The sequence below is a fragment of the Acromyrmex echinatior genome, chromosome 7, assembly GCF_024713525.1.
Source record: "Acromyrmex echinatior isolate Ae372 chromosome 7, ASM2471352v2, whole genome shotgun sequence".
In the NCBI taxonomy this organism is placed as follows: domain Eukaryota; kingdom Metazoa; phylum Arthropoda; class Insecta; order Hymenoptera; family Formicidae; genus Acromyrmex; species Acromyrmex echinatior.
In genome coordinates, this window is record NC_141858.1 from 12,895,625 (window position 1) to 12,915,042 (window position 19,418).

The 19,418-nt window shown below is 29.0% G+C and overlaps 2 protein-coding genes across 3 annotated transcripts; both read right to left on the bottom strand.

Annotated features, from left to right (window-relative positions):
• Nucleotides 1-149: 149 nt before the first annotated feature.
• Nucleotides 150-6,542, bottom strand: myd (stromal cell derived factor mayday). Its single transcript, XM_011066509.2, has 5 exons — nucleotides 5,925-6,542; nucleotides 4,345-4,822; nucleotides 3,141-3,404; nucleotides 2,875-3,056; nucleotides 150-2,521 (listed from the first exon to the last, which is right to left on the bottom strand). Exons 1-5 carry the CDS (start codon nucleotides 5,940-5,942, stop codon nucleotides 2,342-2,344), a joined length of 1,122 nt encoding a protein of 373 aa, XP_011064811.2. The 5' UTR covers nucleotides 5,943-6,542; the 3' UTR covers nucleotides 150-2,341.
• A 779-nt stretch (nucleotides 6,543-7,321) lies between these two features.
• LOC105152309 (sodium-coupled monocarboxylate transporter 2) lies at nucleotides 7,322-17,489 on the bottom strand. 2 transcript variants are annotated; one of them, XM_011066507.2, is made up of 9 exons: nucleotides 17,073-17,489; nucleotides 13,269-13,604; nucleotides 12,317-12,542; nucleotides 11,862-11,929; nucleotides 11,485-11,780; nucleotides 10,569-10,787; nucleotides 10,276-10,459; nucleotides 9,603-9,881; nucleotides 7,322-9,214 (listed from the first exon to the last, which is right to left on the bottom strand). In XM_011066507.2, the coding sequence occupies exons 2-9, from the start codon at nucleotides 13,599-13,601 to the stop codon at nucleotides 8,966-8,968; spliced, it is 1,854 nt and encodes a 617-aa protein (XP_011064809.1). In that variant the 5' UTR covers nucleotides 13,602-13,604; nucleotides 17,073-17,489; the 3' UTR covers nucleotides 7,322-8,965. The 2 variants fall into 2 exon arrangements, with proteins under 2 accessions (XP_011064809.1, XP_087263721.1); XM_087407595.1 differs by lacking the exon at nucleotides 17,073-17,489 and having other exon boundaries at nucleotides 13,279-13,418.
• Nucleotides 17,490-19,418: the final 1,929 nt, after the last annotated feature.

A 19,418-nucleotide genomic window follows, 5' to 3' on the forward strand; every position in this document is an offset into this window, starting at 1 on the left:
TTAAATTTAATAAATTTTAATAAAAAGAGAATACGTCAGAAATATATAATTTAATTTAAAAAATATATGAAGAATACAAATAAAAGTAACTTTGAAACATTTTGGTCATTAATAAGTATATAGCATTCACAAAGTGATGAAATACAAGATTATTTCTAAACAAGTTTTATTGTGTCACATCACAATGTACATAGAAAAATGCTCTAAAGTACAAAATTTTCTACAAAGGAACATCAATTTCTGTCCTTAAAATGTAATATAAAATTTTATTTTTAATTTTGTTGTAAAATGAGAGATTAAGTTGTTATTCATTACGGGATACATTGCGTTGTTGTGAGTAGTTATATTTCTTCAAGTCCTCAGACGCCTCCATCAAATCAAGCTTATTTCATATGTTGATCATATCTCTAACACATCTAAATATTTCCCGGTCTTCAGTTTTGTAAACTTTTTGCAATTTTTCATCCCCAAAGACATTGAATGTACATACATATGTTTCAACAACAAGATAAAAATGGACTCTCGATATATAACAACAAATTAATGTTTAAATAATGGGCAATGGAAAAATAATAATTGCGCGATAATTCGTGCGCTATTATTTAACAATTGTATTTCTGGATTCCTTACATCAAATTAAAACAAAATTGGACGTTTCGATTCCATTCCATCTTCAGCGATGTACACATAGTAAAATGATCCATTAATCAGTACAACATCAGTACAAAACAACAATAATAGGTTCAGTCTCAGTGTGCAATAGATAGAGCCTCTCCAATTTAAACTATTTGAAGAGTGTTAGTTTATTCTTAAAGTAAATGAACGCTAAAGAACAAAGTAATAAATAAATGAAGACAATTATAGAAAAAAACAAATTTCAAATTCACTCGTGTAACTACAATTGTAAGTCAGTATGATATAAAAAAGCTAGCACATGTTTCACGTTAAATATAATATTACATTAATATCGTAATATTATATTATTTTACCATAACATATTGTATAAATATTAATTAGTAATTACCTCCATTAATATCACAAATTAAATAATTGTATCAAGTTATATGTTATCTCTGATATTTTCTTCTTGCACGATTTAAAAGATATCTTAAGATCGATGATTCAAAACAGAGAATCTTTTTCTGATCTCCGCATCTAAAATCTAAGTAAATCTTCTAGATAGTTTACGGCCGAGTCACACGTGAGAAGTCGTAAAAGAGATCTATGAAAGGACGGATTTTTGTAACCCTTCATTATCGTATTATCATTGTTCATTCAATTAGCAAGTAATTATTGATAATTCTAATCCTGTTTAAAGGATTTTATTGAATTATTTCTTCGCGAATTAACGTAACGCTTGTCTACAATTGTGATGACTATAATAACTGGTGCCTACTTAAATGATATATTCTACGTCGTAAAGACTATCACAGATACGTTCTAAAAGCCTACAATTTTTATTTGCGCGTTAAGTCGATTAACGTTCGTAAAGAAACTCCGTTAAAGTTTGCTAGTGTGTACCCTGCACAAATTGATTAATTAACTGTAATTGGTCTAATCTCTCATTAATCTCTTATTAACGATGGAAAAATCATATTGTCTAATCTCTCAGTATGAATGTTGAAGAAATTTTCCTCTTTAATTTTTCCCTTTCTTTAATCTTTTAAATTATGTTTGTTGGAAAAGAAAAGTTTTGCTGAAGTATTTGAAAATTTAGTTAGATTCTGATGAAAAGATTCTCATAATATTAAAAGTCTCACAATATTAAAAAATGTTTATATGCAAATTTATGCTTTCCCAGCGAGAAATGATTCATTGAATTAATGTCAATCGATGTCGAATCAACATTCAATTTATGGTTATGTTTTGTTGAGTTTTGATAAAATATAAACTTTTTTAATTCTTCTTGAAAATTATAAAATGAAAAATCTTAGAAATTGTAGATATTTCAAAATTTTCACATAAATATTTACATAAAGAATTCTAAAAAAGATTGCAGACTTTTTCAGCACTTCTCTTATTTCACTATATATAAAAAATTTTTTTAATTATATAAAATTTATAAAAAATTCTAAAACTTATTTAAAAAATTATATAAGAAATTTTCACCAAGATACAGATCTAAAAATAATTATGTTGGATCATGTGAATAATTATTTTGAACTATCAAATTAATTGATAGACTTTAAAAACTTTCAGCAGCATTATCATCATGCTTGAACATCCTATTAAATATTTTGATAACCTCATATTATTTCATATCTGTATCTATTTTACTTTTTATACAATTCATTTTATATACTTCAGCAAAACCCCTTCTTTTAATTTTTGTCTTCAGAAATTATCGGAACTCATCATGAAAACTTTTCTCAGTGTCTACCATTTTGCTGTCGAGAAATAGGTCCATCTTACTCAGAATTTCCAGAAGATCCAGTTTTCCGTCTAAATTCGTGTCCGACAGGGTGATCAAATGTTGAGCTTCTTGAATAGCATGTCTGGGATTACGCGGATCGATGTACATCTACAAGAAAAATTTTGGTTTTATCATAAAATCTAAAAAAATATATTTTTTATGTAATTAAAAAAAGATATTTGTAGCAATTCTTAGAAATGTATATATAAAATATACTTATGCTTCAATTTTTTGACATTTAATTTTAAAGCGATTACAAATGTTTAAAAGTAGACTCTCGCAATTTTGCAAAAATTGCTTCCCTCTTCTGAGCATTCGTATGTACTGCCGATCAAAAGTTTGAAGCCACATATATAAGGTTTAAAAATAGTGCTGTTCATCAAATGTTCGTTCATTAAATCGCGGGATTGTGGAGCGTCTCCCTTCGTTCCTTATTAATATATTTATGCTCTATTACTCACCAACAGTTCAGTTCGATCCGCTTTCCCGTTTTTGTTCTTGTCAATCAGATGTCGAAACTCCTTACGCCTATCTTCGCTACCTCCTATCGCTTGCTGTCGATCTTCGCGTAAATCCAGACCGACTCCTTCTGATGGTAAATCCGAAAACTCATCTTCTGTTAGTTGCTCGTCTCCATCCCGATCTAAGATTACATGAGTGGACCATGATTATCGTGCGGTATTCGTTAATTAAAAATAAAATAAAGATAGAGGAGGTAATTCCCTACCAAATTTTTCAAAGAGGTCCTCTACCATTTGCAGGAGAGCTCTGTGACTGCTCTCGGGATGTGTGAAAGCGAGAAATTCGTCTAGAGCTAACTTTTCAGGATCGTTCCTAGCTGCTTCAGCCCATCGCGCTCGATCCCTCATTATGCTCTCTTTCAGTGTCCTCGGCATCTCGCTATGCTTCTTGTCGTGGGAATTTATGTATGTCTCGGAGAAACCATGGGTTCTCAGGAAATAAGCGTGATATTCTTCCCATGATACCTCACCTGCGATAAATATTGAGAAGCAGTCAATAATATTGAATATTTTATCAATATTTTCCGGAAGTTTTAGAATATTCTCAAAATACTTGTGATATGTTCAATTGAGGCTCATAATTCTAGAAAAGTCCATAGAATATTCTTTCAGATTATTGTTGAATAGTCTTACAATATTTTTTGACGATTTAATGGAATATATTCTACAGCTTTTCTTAGATAAGCAATTATTAATTATTGAATTAAATATGTTACAAATAATCTTAGAACGTCCTGCTTTATACGTATCTTTTAAGAATAATCTAAAATTTTAAGAAAACCTTTATAAAATGTTTATAGTATGTAACTGTGTTATCCGGATACACACTAGATTTTACTATTGTTCTTTTTTATTTTTCTGAGATCATATAAACCGTCACAAGAATTTCTTTCTCTAACAGTTAAATTTTTAAAATAAAAATAAAATAAATTATAACAAGAAAATAAATAATAATAATAAATTAGTTTAATATAATCAATTATGTATTCATATACAATATATCTATTAAATTATAACTATATATTGTATCTATGTATAAATATTAATTATTTATTATTAATCAACTAACTTGTCAAACAATAAATTAATTAATAAACTCAAAAAGATTAATTAAACGTGTTTTGTCATATTAATTTTACGCTATAAATATAAATATAACCCATATTATAGCAAAAAATGTGGTTTCTTTGATATTTCGTGTCAATATTTAATTCAACAGATCAAAATAGAAATGTAGAAACTACATTCATCAATTATTCTCATGCAATGCTACATGTCGTAGATCGAAAAACCATTCGTCCCGAATACGATGTCATCGAGAAATAAAACCATTCACTTGAATAACGTTAGTTAAGCTCCAATTGATTTTAATTAACACTTGTGCAAACCGCACTGTAATCAGCTACATACCATTTCTAGGATTGTTGTCGATCGCAGTGAATAGACCGACGTTCTCTCGCATGGCGCGCGTGATATGCTCGGTGATTTTTGCATGGATCCACTTGGCTAGTTCCTGGATATCCAACAATTCGTTCTCGTCCGTGTCTGCTCGTCGGAAAATGTCCTCGAGAAGGCTTCTCGGAGAGAACAAATCCTGACGATTTTCCAGTTCTACGATGGTCTCATCGTTTCCGCGTCGATCGATTCCTGCATCCTTGTAACCCGCCAAGTTCTTTTTATCGGCCGTAACGGCCTCCAACTCGAAGAACAAGCTATCCATCGCAGCACCCTCTTTATTCCGGTCGCTCGGAGTCGATAAACTTTTCAGAGGCACGCTTTTGTTGTACTTGACAAATAGAAGCGACATATAAATCACAAGCGGCACCAGGACGGTCCAACGCAGGAACCGTAGACACGTCAATTCCTGCTTGCAGAACGCTCTTCGCACCTTTTGAAGAAATTTAATCTTCATGAACTTCTTCTAGTAAGTTTAATTTATGTTATTATAAAGAAAAAATATAAGTAGATAGAAATGAGGTTGCAAATATAGATAATTATTTAGATATAGAAGAACAAAGGGATATATTTTTTAAAGAATTATATCAGTGAACAATAGTTGAAAAAAAAATAGGTGAAACTCTAAACTGTTATATAAATAAAATCAAATTAAGTAAAGAAGCACCAGATATGATTGAAATTAAAATAAATCTATTTAATAATATTTAGGTAAATGTAATTTTTAAAAACATCTTTCAGTTATATAAATTGCCGATTACTATAAAATGCAACCATAAGCCGAAACTGAAGTAATAATATTACGAATTAAATGATTGATTATCAATTTAATAATGTGTGTGTGTGTGTGTGTGTGTGTGTGTGTGTGTAATGCAAATAAGCATCTTACAATATTGCACAGAATCTGTTGAAAAATATTAGTTCAGGATCAGTGAATAATGAGATAAAAGATTCAGGTTGACATAGAATTTAGATACAAATTATAGATTAATGGATTATATTAGTAATTTAAATAAAATGGCATTATCTAATTATAACCAAAAACATATTAGAAATACTAACAATATTAAATTATATATAATTATATATAATAATAGCAATAGTAACAATATATGTTAAATTTCAGAAATATATAATTTCAGTAAATAATTTAAATAAAAGTATAATATTTGACATGTAAATGTATATAATTGAGGGTCTTTACAAAAGTTACTTTTATATACTTTTAATTATATAAATATATCTTTATATTAGGAAAATTACAATAATAGTTATATATTTATAATTTCTACGTAAATGTACAAATTTTTATAATATTATATAATTTCAAAATATTATACATTTTTATAATACATCACGTATATTCTATTTGTATTTTTATGTTCATATATATATTAATCACGTATATGTAAATATACTTTTAATAGAGTCCCAAAAAAATAACAACTTACTATACTTGTAATTTTACATGTAATTTCTTTTACAATAATTTTTTAACACTCCGGCAAAACGTCGGTGATTTCGTTTTTACTCACAAGATGAGCCAGATACATCTTGGCTACGTAACACGATGACCCGAGCCGCTTTCTAATTCCCTCTTTGTTTCAACCGTGAGCCGGCGAAGTTTCCAATTTTCTCGACTCCATGCAGCGAGGATCGATCTGTCGTCTATCCGTCACTACCGCGCGCGTCTGCATATATAATCAAACGTGAAGACACCCTTCGATTGTCGATGATAAACAGGCAAAAAGGTTAATCGTAGAGGACGGATGACGTGGGAGCAAGACTCTCCCAGCGAGAGCTATGTAGCTATCTCCTTTAATCGTCCTGAGAAATCAAATGCCTCATCGTCAAGACGAAACACCTTACACGCCAAGTCAGACACCCTCGATAGAACACTGACGATTCGAGCGCGGCTCCGCGCATCTCCGTTCCACGTAGAATTCGGAGACGAGTCGACGATTCCACGACTGTCAAAGAGAATGGATCTGATTCTTATCAACGTAATCACCGTGGGTGTTTTGCGAGCGCGAACAGGCGGCCTCACTTCGCGGAGAAACAGCCGTACGCTGCCAGACGAGCCGCACACTCACCGCGTATTGATCCACTTTCACTGTCTCGTTCTCCTTCTCTCCTCTTTCCACAATAACACAAATGGTGTTAACGTACGTTCACTATGTACTCAGATACTTTAACGGGACAATGATACTTGTACTCGGATACCAGATGTCTCGATATCATTTTTAATATGTAAAACTATCTAACGGAAAACTGTCTAACGGAAACGTTTTATTTTTTGTTACTGTAATTGCATTAAATAGAATAGAATTTGTCTGATTAGATGATAGCTCCTTATAGAAATTTAATACTGAAAGGTAGAGATTACTTACTTTGAGTTATTCAGTGCTTTTAGTAATTAAAATAAGTAATTATTATTACCTTTCATTATTAAATTGGCTAATATTAACATAGATTTCTATAAAGAGCTATAAAGAATTTCTACGTTAACTGAAATCTTTTTTTATCTTCAAATACGGTCAAAGTGATTCTAAAATAAATAAATTATTTTAATAGCTTAAAGTTCCGAGTTACTAAAAGAAACTTTAAAAAAGTCTTTCTTATTATTAAAATCGTTCATTTATAAGTTTCATTTAATCGAGGAAATATTTATTTCATGATAGTTGGTTATTAATTGATGATTTTATCATTAATCATAAATTAAAGAAAAAGTCCATACGAGTAGACGTTAGATAATCACGTGTAAAAATGATTAGTAAAGATATGAGTTAATCATTTTAATCCTTATTTTGGATCCTTATTTTCAGTATAGTATTGGACAGTTAACAAAGGAACTATTTCGTTTCACAATAAAATCAATAGAATCAAAATTTTTTACACACGATCACTTAACATAGGCTCATAGACTCACATAAACTTGTCTTTTAATTTATTTCTAAAGTCTAAGGCCATCACACATAAAATGATAAGCTGCACAATCATAGCATAACGCCATTGGACTAATGAATATTTTATATAAATTAACATAGTGTTTTTATGATGAATATGATCCAGGGATTTTATGTTATTCTTATGTGTTTTATGTTATTCTGTATGTGGTTTTTATTTTTTTATATAATATTTCATCGTTAATATAATTACTAATCGATTTTTTAAGCTTATAATTATTGTTCCACATTTTTAAATATTTATTGATCTACATTTTTAAATATTTTTTATTCCACATGTGTTTACAAAAAACAAGTATACAATATTTTAACATTTACTTTAATCCACTATTCGAAAACATTCACCAAACACGCTGTCATGTTAATAAATTATGTGAAAGCAAAGATAAAAGTACAATGAAATAGTCAAACATCTTTCATACACACTGAGATATCTGTCTCCATGAAATAAGAATTTTTAAAGCGAAACGATATGCAAGGTGTAGAATAATAATTCCGAAAGTAAAATCGTTTGTATATCAAATAAAAGAAAGAAAAAATTTAAATAAGATTTAAGACTTTAAATAAGACTTTTTTGATTTATTTAATATTTAATGACGTATTTTTATGACGTATAATATATAAATACGCTGAATATACATATAATCTAAATTTCTTGCTATCGCGTTTATATGAGAAATTACTTAGGAAAGTTAAATCACATTAATCAGAAATATATGTTATAAAAAGATGCGCAAAAAATAATGACAGATGCGTGCAATGCATTTTATTCTGCACATTATACAGTAATACTTTTAATAATAAAAAATTCTCTCTCGCCTACTCCGTTATGATAATATTTTTGAAAAAATTCCTAATCGCCACAATATCTGTTTATATATTTATCAATATTTTGTCAGTTATTTTGTCAGTTTTTTTTTTGCGTAGAAAGAAAAATATTCATCAGATGTTAAAAAAAATAAAACTCTCTGTACATATAACTGTCAAACTACCTTTATATTGATTATAATTAACTAAATTAATATTATATATTATATGATGTTGCAGTACCCTGGATGTATTCTACTCAACAAGCGCACAAATAGGAACGCAGAGTGTGTCTTGAATAATATCCGGTAAACATCAAATAATATAATATTACATCAATATTATAATTTTTCATTTAACAATATAAATTGTAATATAACACATATTGTACGTTAATTATATTATTGAGTATTATAATATTGTTATATAATGTTACTGTTAATTGATGTTTACTGGATATAGCTATCTGATTATCTGATTCTTTTGAAACTAATACTGGCACGGAAAAACAGTAGAATTCTGAACAATTCTTTTCAAGCCCAGAATGAGTAAGAGAAATCTCTAAAGGACTACAATTTTCTCTAAATATCCCTGCAATATTGTCGACGCAGTCTGAGAACGGATTTTACGCCCTTCCGAAGTGGCGGACCCTCGAGGGATAAATATCCTGTTGGACAATTCGTTCCTTTCGACCATTCGATGAATCGCTCGCAGAACCAGACTACTTTCCTCGCGGGCTCGATATCTATTTATCGGGTTCCCCCAGTTCATGTGATCTTCATTGATGATCTCTCGCAAGAAGATCATTTCTTGCAAACTTCCGTTTGCCGAGGCTTTTCGTCTTCCATTTCGAGACCGAAGTTCGCGATACCTTGGACCACATTCGTGGAGGCGCAAGGTTTCGTCTGTATGCGGAACATGGCTGCGATCGGCGGGCTCAGGAAGTCCTGATCAATATCGGCGGGATTTTGTGCGCCCGTCGCAAAACTCACCGCCAGGCCTACCAGCATGGTCAACATGCAACCGATTGCACTGTACCATAGATAACTGGTCTGTAAATCATATCACGCGTAAGATTTATCTCATTTGTCAATGTAATAATCTCAAATAAATCTCTTTTTTTGCATGAAGAAATTAATGCGGAATAAATCGATAAATTATGCGAAAAAAATAATAAAACTGAATACTTAGCAAGAAAAATTAAAGTTTAAAATAAATAAATCTATTTACGACGTATAGATAATTGTGCAAAGTCTAATAAATTAAAATATAAAATTAAATAAATAAATTAAAAATGTTGATCTCAAACATTTACTAATAAGCATTTAATTACAGAAATTGCAATTTTAATTTATTCTTATAGTGAATTGAAATTCTGAGAGATAATTACGTGTAATACAACGTAATTACGAACCATACCTTTGAGAAGACAAATCTCACCTTGTATATAGACGAAACTTCATCATTGAAGTTGTGATTGAGCACAATTGTTGTCTCATTCATGCAAGGACAACCTGCAATCGATATAGGCTTGCTATCCAATTGAATCTGTCCGTTTACAGCCGCAATTTGGGCACCTAATCCAATCCATATGACGACTACCAAACTCGTGATGGCACCTACTATTGCTCCTTTAGCATTAGCCCATGGTACAAACATACCCAAGGAGAATAATCCTAGAGTCACCCCCCCAACCATGCCGTTGAAAGACAGCGCAACCTAAGAATTACAACGACTTTGTCAATAATGACTTTTCGAGTTCACAATGTAATTTACAGCGCGATAAAAAAGAAAAGATGAAATTCCTGAACTTATAAAAAAATAAATCATATGAAATAATGCATCGTATGAGATAATGATATTATATGGAACGAGAAAATTACGCTTAAAGAATTTTTATTATATTTTTTTAAATTTTTCTTAGAATATTTTATATATTTTCAGAATTTTGTACAATTTTTGTAATAATTTTAATAATAATTGCTTTATAATTTCTCAATTTTTTAAAATTGGAACACTTCAAAAAGCTGAAGTCTACACCTTTTATAGAATTCTTTATGTATACGAATTATGCAAATTCAAAGATTTTTCGAATACACGCAAGCAAAATTACCTGCAAGACGCTACCAAGACGCTCGACTATGAAGACCAGCGCGAAACTGAGAACTCCGAAAAATATGCTGATCCATCTGGCGTAAATGGCACCTTTACTTGTCGGCAAATCCATTTGAAAGAGTCCGCGAAGAATATCTTCGCAGGTTATCGCCGCTAATGAGTTTAAGGCACTCGCCACAGTTCTGAAAATACAAGATATTTTCAAATGTAATTCAATGAATTCTCGAGCTTTAGTTCAAAATAAATTTATTTCCCATTAGATATATTGTTTGCTTGAAATGTTCTACGAACCCGAGAGACGCGGCGAAAATACCAGCTACGAAGAATCCGGGCATTCCTTGAAGTCCCCCCAAGAAATTCATCACATACAACGGAAGTATTTGATCCTGGCCGCTTATATATCCGGCTATTAAAGGATCACAGTCTTTATAAGCGCTATACAGCACCATTCCAGTCAGAAAATTCACGCTATAAATTACGATCATACTGAATGCAGACACCCACAATGCTCTGTAAGAAATGTCATTTAATTAATAAACTACAAAATAAAGTTTGACAAAACAAATTGTGTAAAGTTGTTTGTCCGATAATTAAATTCACTTTTGTTACAAATATTTATTACAAATATTTTGTTAAACGCAGTTGATATATTATATCACTATAAAGACAATTAGGTACGATCAAAGTCAGATGTTAATAAGATTAACATATTTAAAATTAATTAAGTTATTACATAATTGGATTATTATATATTGAGAGGCATACTAAATTTTCTAAAAGACAAATTATGTAAATTTCTGAACTTGATAGCACTTTCTTAAGTAGAATCGATACATGCTAATGACAATTAAGTAAGGCCGAAAGATCAGATGTTAAGCACTTACGAGAATTTAGGTCTTCAAAAGAATTCCTATTGTAATAGATCATAGATGTTGATTAAATGGAACGACGTCATTTCAATATTCTTAATTTGCAAATTCAATCAAGATTAATAACTTATCAATGTTGTACTACTTAAACGTGGAAAATTTTGACAATCGTTGAGTCGCTAGCTTTCAATTCGTTTATCAAATTTTTTATAAGTAAGTATATTTTTCTATTATAATTTATTTATTTATTATAATTTTCTATTATAATTTCTTTATCCACCTTCATCCTTTTTCTTTTACAAAAACTTAATACAAAAAAATTGATTCCGTATACTTACATCCTTACTTGTGAGATATTCTCGACACTGAGATATTTTTGGACGGACGCCTGGTTGCTGCAGAACATGGTGGTCCAGTAAAAAGTACCACCGATCACAACACTCCAGAAGCTATGCCGTACTGTAGGACTAGGATCCATATGAAAAAATTCCATCCGGCCGGATTTTGCATTCTTTTCCCAAACGCTCGTAATTCCGCCCTCCCAGGATAATCCGTAACCCATGATGAGGAATAATGAGCCGATAAGAACGGCGGCTTGGAAAGTATCGGTCATTATCACGGCTTTCATACCACCCTATCGACCATACAATATATAATAGCAAAAGTATGTATATGTATGTATATAATAATAATATGTGTAAACAGAAACACAAACCTGTGAGGCGTAGAAAATGCAGACCATATAGACTAGAGTGACGGCTATGTAAGTATTTAGGCCCGTAACTGCAAATTAAAAAACATTTATTGTTTATATTCTACATAATAATGAAATATTTAATTGTATACTACAAATTTTACGATAATAATTTAAGATTTGATTATATATGCATTTAATATTTTATCTTTACATAATATATTACTCATACAAAACAAGATTTTATCTTTACAATTTTATTTTCTCTCATAATACAATATAATAGGATTATATGAATTATGTTATCAGCTATCTACTTCAACACTGACAATGGGAGGAAATTTTTTGGTACTTGTAACGATAATTACATGTTACTATAATTATGATTTTGACAGTGTCGGTTACAGATGATTACCAAAGCAGTCAGCGTGTTAAAGGATTAACAAACTATTATATAACCATTAGTCATTGCTCACCGTGACTTAACGCTAATGCAGGTGCATAAACAGCTACTGACGTGTATAATACCATTTGCAGCATATACAACGCGCTCGAGAGTAATCGGCAATTTCGGTCGAAGCGCAATTGTAAATATTCATAACTCGATGTCAGCCTTAATTTTATGAACACCGGCAGGTACAAACGAGAGGTGATCGGTACCACGAATATGAAAGAAAGGCACGTCATCCAGAATTGAGTACCCTGCAATAAAAACAATAAGTAACTCTAGTTACAAATTGATAGCTGAGAGTCTAGGATGCGGTTTGTGTGTGTGTGTGTGTGTGTGTGTGTGTGTGTGTGTGTGTGTGTGTGAGACAAATAAAATTTTATAATAAAAATAATTATACATACAATTTTTAATTTTAAGAATTTAACAATAGTTTTTGAAATGATCTTTGAAAAAGGTCATAATAATGTTTAAGAAATTCTTAATTTCTGAATTTTTCGGTCTTTACTAATTTTCCTTGTAAAAAATTCAAATTTTGACATTCAAAACTGTGATACATCCTCTCAACCAGGTGATTAACTTGTGTTTGTCGTGCAGTGGAACACAATTGATATTGCGAGATTGCAAATTAATAGTGTTTTAAGTTTTTTTTAAATATTACGTTTTTGTTCGTACCGCTAATGATGGTCTAAAGAAGGACCGAAATGTTTAGTTTGATCGTTAATCAAATTGCCATCATGATAGTGATATATTAAAATAATCATCATATATTTATAGTCATTATATGTTTAATTAATTACCTAGTTGACTTTTTATTGCTCTTTATTTACTTTTTTAAAAAACTTATATAATTTAGAAAAGTTTAAAGTATTTTTAAAAGAAAATCTTTATAAATTTAAAACACCTATAAAATTTTTTTAAGAATAAATTTTTTTCACCAGGGGGGTTGTAACACACTTTAAGAATTTGGCTCGTCGAACCTGTCCGTACATCTCCGCGGGATTCCCTAGGAGTTCAATGGCCGTGATGAAGCTGGCAGCTAATGACATCGCCATAGGGATTGTGCCCATGCTGGAGCCACCTAACAGAAAATCTTGGCTAGTCTCCTGTTTTTTGGAGAAGAAGCCGTAAAAAGTGCCGATCAGACAAGAGACCAGCAGCATCATGCCGAGCACCGTGTAATCCGCCCATGAGAAATAGTGAAGCAGGGTGGGATGATCCGCGTGACATTTCTCCTCGGCACTTTTTACACGCCGTTGCTCCGCGGATGATGCCGACAAAAAAAGGAACAGGACGAGAAGATGTTGTCGCATTTTCTGAAAGTATGGTATTTATGTCAATGGTTCCTCATATTTTACATTCTAATTTTATGCAAATTTAAATATTATTTTATTTATAATTCCCGGTCAAGGTAATATTATTCACAATAAAATTATATATATAATAGATTTTAAGATACATCTTTATTAGCATTATTAAAATATTTATGAGTATAAATATTAAAAATTGCTTGGCAATTTAAAATTGTGATATTATTATTCCGATTTCGATTTAAGGCTGTGTTTCAAAACTAACAAATTTGTTAGCACACAGTTAGCGTAAATTAAAAATTGTCACAAGAAATATTATTAGGTACCGTCTTGATCGAACATGGTATTTTTCATTTACAACAAATACTAATATTAAAAAAAAATCGACATGTTATTTAGAAATCTATAAGTCATCAGTTTAATCATAGTACACAGAATGTACACTCTCTTGTGGCAACTGTCAGTTTTAATTATATCATTATTTATTCGTTGATCATGCTGAAATGAATTAATTATCAATCAATTATCTTCATTTACATATAAGATGTTTTACAATTTTATCACATGACTGCGTACCAATAAATTTTACGCATGTCAAGTAGAATTCTGGACATGTAAATATTTAAAATATTGATTAATTTATTAAAAAATCATCCAGTATTAGAAATTAATGTAAGAATGTTTGTGTTAAACGTTGCAGAAAGATCTAGAAGTTGTTTAATACGATGTATAAGTGTTTTAACAACACCCATAAAAATTGATATACGAAACTGTTTCAATTAATTCTTTCGTTTGACATCGTTCACCTTAAATTTAAATCTTATCGATTACGTCAAAGATATATGGTGATTCAAACGTCATCGGTATAAAATTGATCGAAATATCAATTAATTCAAATCAATGTGTCAATGTAATGTTAGTGAATGGCATGGAAAATTTATGTAATGCTAAAAAGAAATGTGAATTTAGTCATGTTTATTCATAATTTAGCAAATTTATCAAAAAATTACAATATTTATCGATATTTGTCATAATTCTAGAATAGAATAATTACTTAAATCAATTTATCAAATTTATTATAAATAATTATCAAAAAAATATGTAAAGTTTAACCTCGATATTCAGATATCGAGGTTAAACTTTAATAAATTTTATTTAATAAATTAAATAGATACAAAGATCATATTAAAAATTATAATTTTCAGATCTAAGCAAAAGTAAATGCGAAGCATCTCATTAAGTAAATATTTATAATATTAATTTACATAAAAGCTTAAATAATTAGAATAGAAAAACATACATCCTTATAAGAAAAACATGTAATTTATTGATAATCTATCGACAATTAATTTGTTGCGCAATGTAAAATTAACAAGAAAATGCAATATAATGATCGATGTGATTTAGTTTAATGATATTTGTGCGTGACTATACATAATAATTACAAGTAACTATCATCAACATTGTTACTAATTATTAATTAAGACATATATTAGAACCGGTTAATATTATAATTCACTGGTTAAAACCGGTTGCTTCAATATCGAAGTGTAACCTGCTAAGTTACAGATAGAACCGTTTATTATATTTTTTAACTTTATTTAAATATAATAAAATTTATGAACAAAGTTTCTTAATCACTTAAAAAGTAATCAATATGATCACAATACTTTGTTCATTTTATAATAATTATTAGGTGTTGGAATTAATTCGTAGCGTTTTTAATGAAAGAATGTTATTTATTTCACATGAGCATTAAAAAATACATTAATGAAAGTACTTCCCATCACTTGTAAAACGCTACGAATTAATTCCAACACCTAATATATTATATATAATTTATATTACGTTAATATATATTATATATATATATACATAAATTTTATCATAAATTATAATAAAAACATTGCAGCTGTAACTGTATTTAAAAAAATTAATAACATTTAAATTAAGAAAAAGGAGTCTTAAAGATTAAAATCTTTATTTTCGAAAGATCAATATGTTTTTTTGAGTTTCTGAGTTTGATAATTTTTACATAAAAAACAAAAAATTATAAAATGGCAAATTTTCTTCTCTTTGTTGGTCTGTTACGTGTTTAAAAAAATTTGCAAAAATTGTCGACTTCCTAACGTAAAAGCTCAAAGTTTTTCTTACAGAATTGTTTTTAAAGAATGTTAATAAAATTTAATCCAACAGCATTTTTCGTGTGTGAAACGATAAAATATTGAAACTCTGAATTTAGCATTATTTTACGCTGAAAATGCGCCATCAAGAGCAATTATATAAATAATAACAAATAGGGTGTACATAAAGCAAACATGTTTTTAAAGAAATATTTTTTTTAACGCAAGAATTTATTATAAAAATATGTAATTTGATGTAAACATGCAAATACGCAAACTGTTTGACACATAATACTTATAGAAATTGCAAAAAAAAAACAAAGATAAAATAGAATTTCCCTAAAGTTGCATTCTCCATCGTACTAACTCAATTGCATCAGGAATGTTAAAAGAGAAAGCGAGCAATCGTGGATTTGAAAGTTTATGCAGAATTCTTTTCGGAATTATTTTAACTAAATCCTGGTGAAAAAGTTTCTTATAATATCTTAAAATATAATAATATATCTTAATATTTTATAATCTAACATTTTAAGAAATTTTTATATTTTAAATTTATGCAGAAAGAATCCTTTAAAGTTTTAAAAGAATCCTTTAAAGTTTCTTCTTTAGATTTATGTAAGTTTCCTTTAGAAATTAGAGACTAAGAAATTTTAGAAATCTCAGAAAGTATTTTAGAATTCACACATATGTGTGAAGAATTTTAGAAAAATTCTTCACAGATAAAATTTTGCCAATATTTTTCTGACAAATTGTTAAAATATGTTGCAACTAAATTGCCAACAAGGTGAATTCTCATTTGATGCAATATATTGTAAAAAAAAAGCATATAAACTAAGTTCAACAGTTATTGTAAAAAATGTATTACAGCAATATTTCGGCAAAATTATGACAACTGTCATTATTATATAGTACAAATACGATTTTTAGCAATATGCAAAAAAAATTTAATTCAATAAATATTTTTGTTATTATAATGGTAATATGACGGCTTTCGCAATTGCTAGCAAATGGATTTCACTAGTTTGCTTTTGCACGAAATTATTACTTGGGAATTGATGTTGCTAAAAAATGTCTCAATCTGAGAAATTTTAAAACGTTTTTAAAAAGTTATAAACTTATACAAAAATATTGAAAAATTTGTATTTGTTCTAAAAAATCTAAAGTAAAAATCTAAGTAAAAATTTTATAAAAAATTGTAAAAATTACATTTAAGAATTCTGAAAAATTCTGAAATTTATGTAGAAAATTATACATATAAAAGTATTCTAAGAAAAATTTTGACCAGGAAAGATACTCGCAAAAAAATGACTTGTAGAAAGACTCGTGAAATGAATCATAGTGTAGATCTCACCTTTCGATTGTTTCTTTCAAGACGTGGAACAAATCACCTGAGAGGATGCGCAATATAGACAATTCTAAGTCTGATCGCGCTTAGTCCCGCGACTCTCGCGTACCAATTTCCGATAGGAACGTGCGAAATTGCAATTGAATGATTTTGCTCGTTTTCCTAACGTAACGCATATATGATCGGCTGATGAGCTCCCCGCGAAACTTCGTTCTTATGCAAGACTGCTCGTCCCGCGAGAGAACTTGTATAAGCTTCAAATGAAAAAAAAAACGCGGATATTTTCGAAATGCTTTCGAGCTTCCGATTTCTGTTTTTTTCCACCTCTTTCACGATTTCCGTAATATGAAGGAACGCAGGAATTACAACGGATTAAACGGAGAACGGAATCGAGACTGATCGTTTTAATTGTCACGTGTGTGCCTTTATATGAACGGTCCTATCATCATCCCCCTACTACGTAGGACGGGTTTCAGCGTGAAACTCGCCAAAACGGTAACAATCGTTTAGTCGTCGTATTGATAACAAATCGATAAATCATGTAATTGAATATATGTCGTTCAGGGGATTTATTCGCGGTTTTACAATTCTGCGTATTCATACAAATTGCGCATTTTCTTTACTTCTTCGATTGCATTCTGTCAATTTAGATATAATTCCAAGGATAAATTTTCTCAAGGATTTTCTGCTTATAGATAATAACATAGGTAACATATATGATTCAATATATATGATTCATATACATACTATACGTATATTTTACATTCGTTTAGAAAATGTATATAAAATATTCTAGTTTAAATGTTCACCTCTTAAAAATGCATTTTAAAGAAAAATGTTTCATATATAAAGTTGTATGACTTCAGAAGGTAAAAAATATTTTTGAAAAAAAAATTTTTTTCACGGTTTTTTTTATACGAAGGTTATTTTAAAAAATAATGAAATTATATATATATATTTTTTTTTACACAATGTGATTTTTCTGTATTATTTTGCATATGAGTATTGTAGAAGATACACAAAAATCAACAGCTTTCAAATAATTTTAATCTTAATATTATTATGCACAGAATAATAAAATAAATCAATTGATATATAATAAAAAATATGTATAACTACTTTAAAAAGTATATGTAGTTACATATTGCAAAATTTTTTAAATGAGCAAAAGTGTTTTTTTACATTAACTAAGTTTCATTATTCTCTGCATAAAAGCAAAGAAACAATTATCAAAAAATTAATAATTTGCAAGATATTTTATATTTTATAAATAATTGAAGATCATATAATATAAAAAAAGCATATGTTTCCATTTTAAAAAATGGTGACAATCTTTATTTATTATTCTTAAAATAAAAATTTTTTTCTAATAAAAATTAATTCTTATTTACGTGTTTTCTCAAGCCATATGTAAATCTCTTTTTTCTTTAAATGCGTTGTTCGAGAGATATTTAAAATTGTCATGTAAAATAAGATTTTGCATAAAATTAACATTTTTTTATTTCAAAATGCGTTTTAAAAATACAATATTGAGGAATTTAGTTTCCACGTTTTTTCTCGTTAAAACTTCAAATTTAATTTCCATGAACAATTAAAAGCAATAATACTTATTTTGTTTTATATATATTAATATAATAATAATGCTATCACTATTCCATCTTTGTATTGCAAAAGGAAGATTACTTTAGTTTGCAATGAGATTAATAAAACATTTGAAGATTACAATTAATTGAGATGACTCAAACGAAAACAGGTATTATTGTGAGTTATTTCCTTTCAAATATTTATATATTCCAAGGTTAATATAATTGGCGGAAATTTATTAGAAATTATTCAAAAGCATACAAAATTGTAGTATAACAAGTTTATCGTCAATGACGGATGTTTATTAAAATAATATGTCCTCAACATTGGACAATGCTCTGTTCACTGAATATTCCATTTTATAAGTTCATTCTACCGTCAGTGATTTATTTTATGACAAGAACAATACTGAAAACATAAAAGAAGAGAAACATATTCTCATTACGGTTTTGTATTCTATTATTTTCTATTCAAAATCTAATATAAATTACATTACATCAGACATAATTAATAATTTAACGTAACGTACAAAGGTATCGAAGAAATAATGCGAGAGAGAGAGAGAGAGAGAGAGAAAGAAAATATGTTCTTTAAATCTATTTTTTTTTCTTTATTTTTTAAATTATTAAATTATAATTATATTCCACTATTAAATTATTTTACTATTAATTTTATTATTCTCATTAATTTTATATTTTTATCTTTTTTGTTGCATAAAAGAGATTAATTTCTTCACTCTTAAAACGTTTGAGAGCAACTTTTGATAGG

What these genes read in the sequence shown, in the direction of transcription:
- myd (XM_011066509.2), bottom strand. An exon ending in GGACCTCTTTGAAAAATTTG is followed by an intron (nt 3,057 to 3,140) that starts GTAGGGAATTAC and finishes ATGTAATCTTAG; the next exon opens with ATCGGGATGGAGACGAGCAA. An exon ending in CGGATCGAACTGAACTGTTG is followed by an intron (nt 2,522 to 2,874) that starts GTGAGTAATAGA and finishes TTTTTCTTGTAG; the next exon opens with ATGTACATCGATCCGCGTAA.
- LOC105152309 (XM_011066507.2), bottom strand. Translation starts at nt 13,601, where the DNA reads ATGCGACAACATCTTCTCGTCCTGTTCCTTTTTTTGTCGGCATCATCC. An exon ending in CCGCGGAGATGTACGGACAG is followed by an intron (nt 12,543 to 13,268) that starts GTTCGACGAGCC and finishes TTTTTATTGCAG; the next exon opens with GGTACTCAATTCTGGATGAC. An exon ending in GCATTTTCTACGCCTCACAG is followed by an intron (nt 11,781 to 11,861) that starts GTTTGTGTTTCT and finishes TATGGTCGATAG; the next exon opens with GGTGGTATGAAAGCCGTGAT.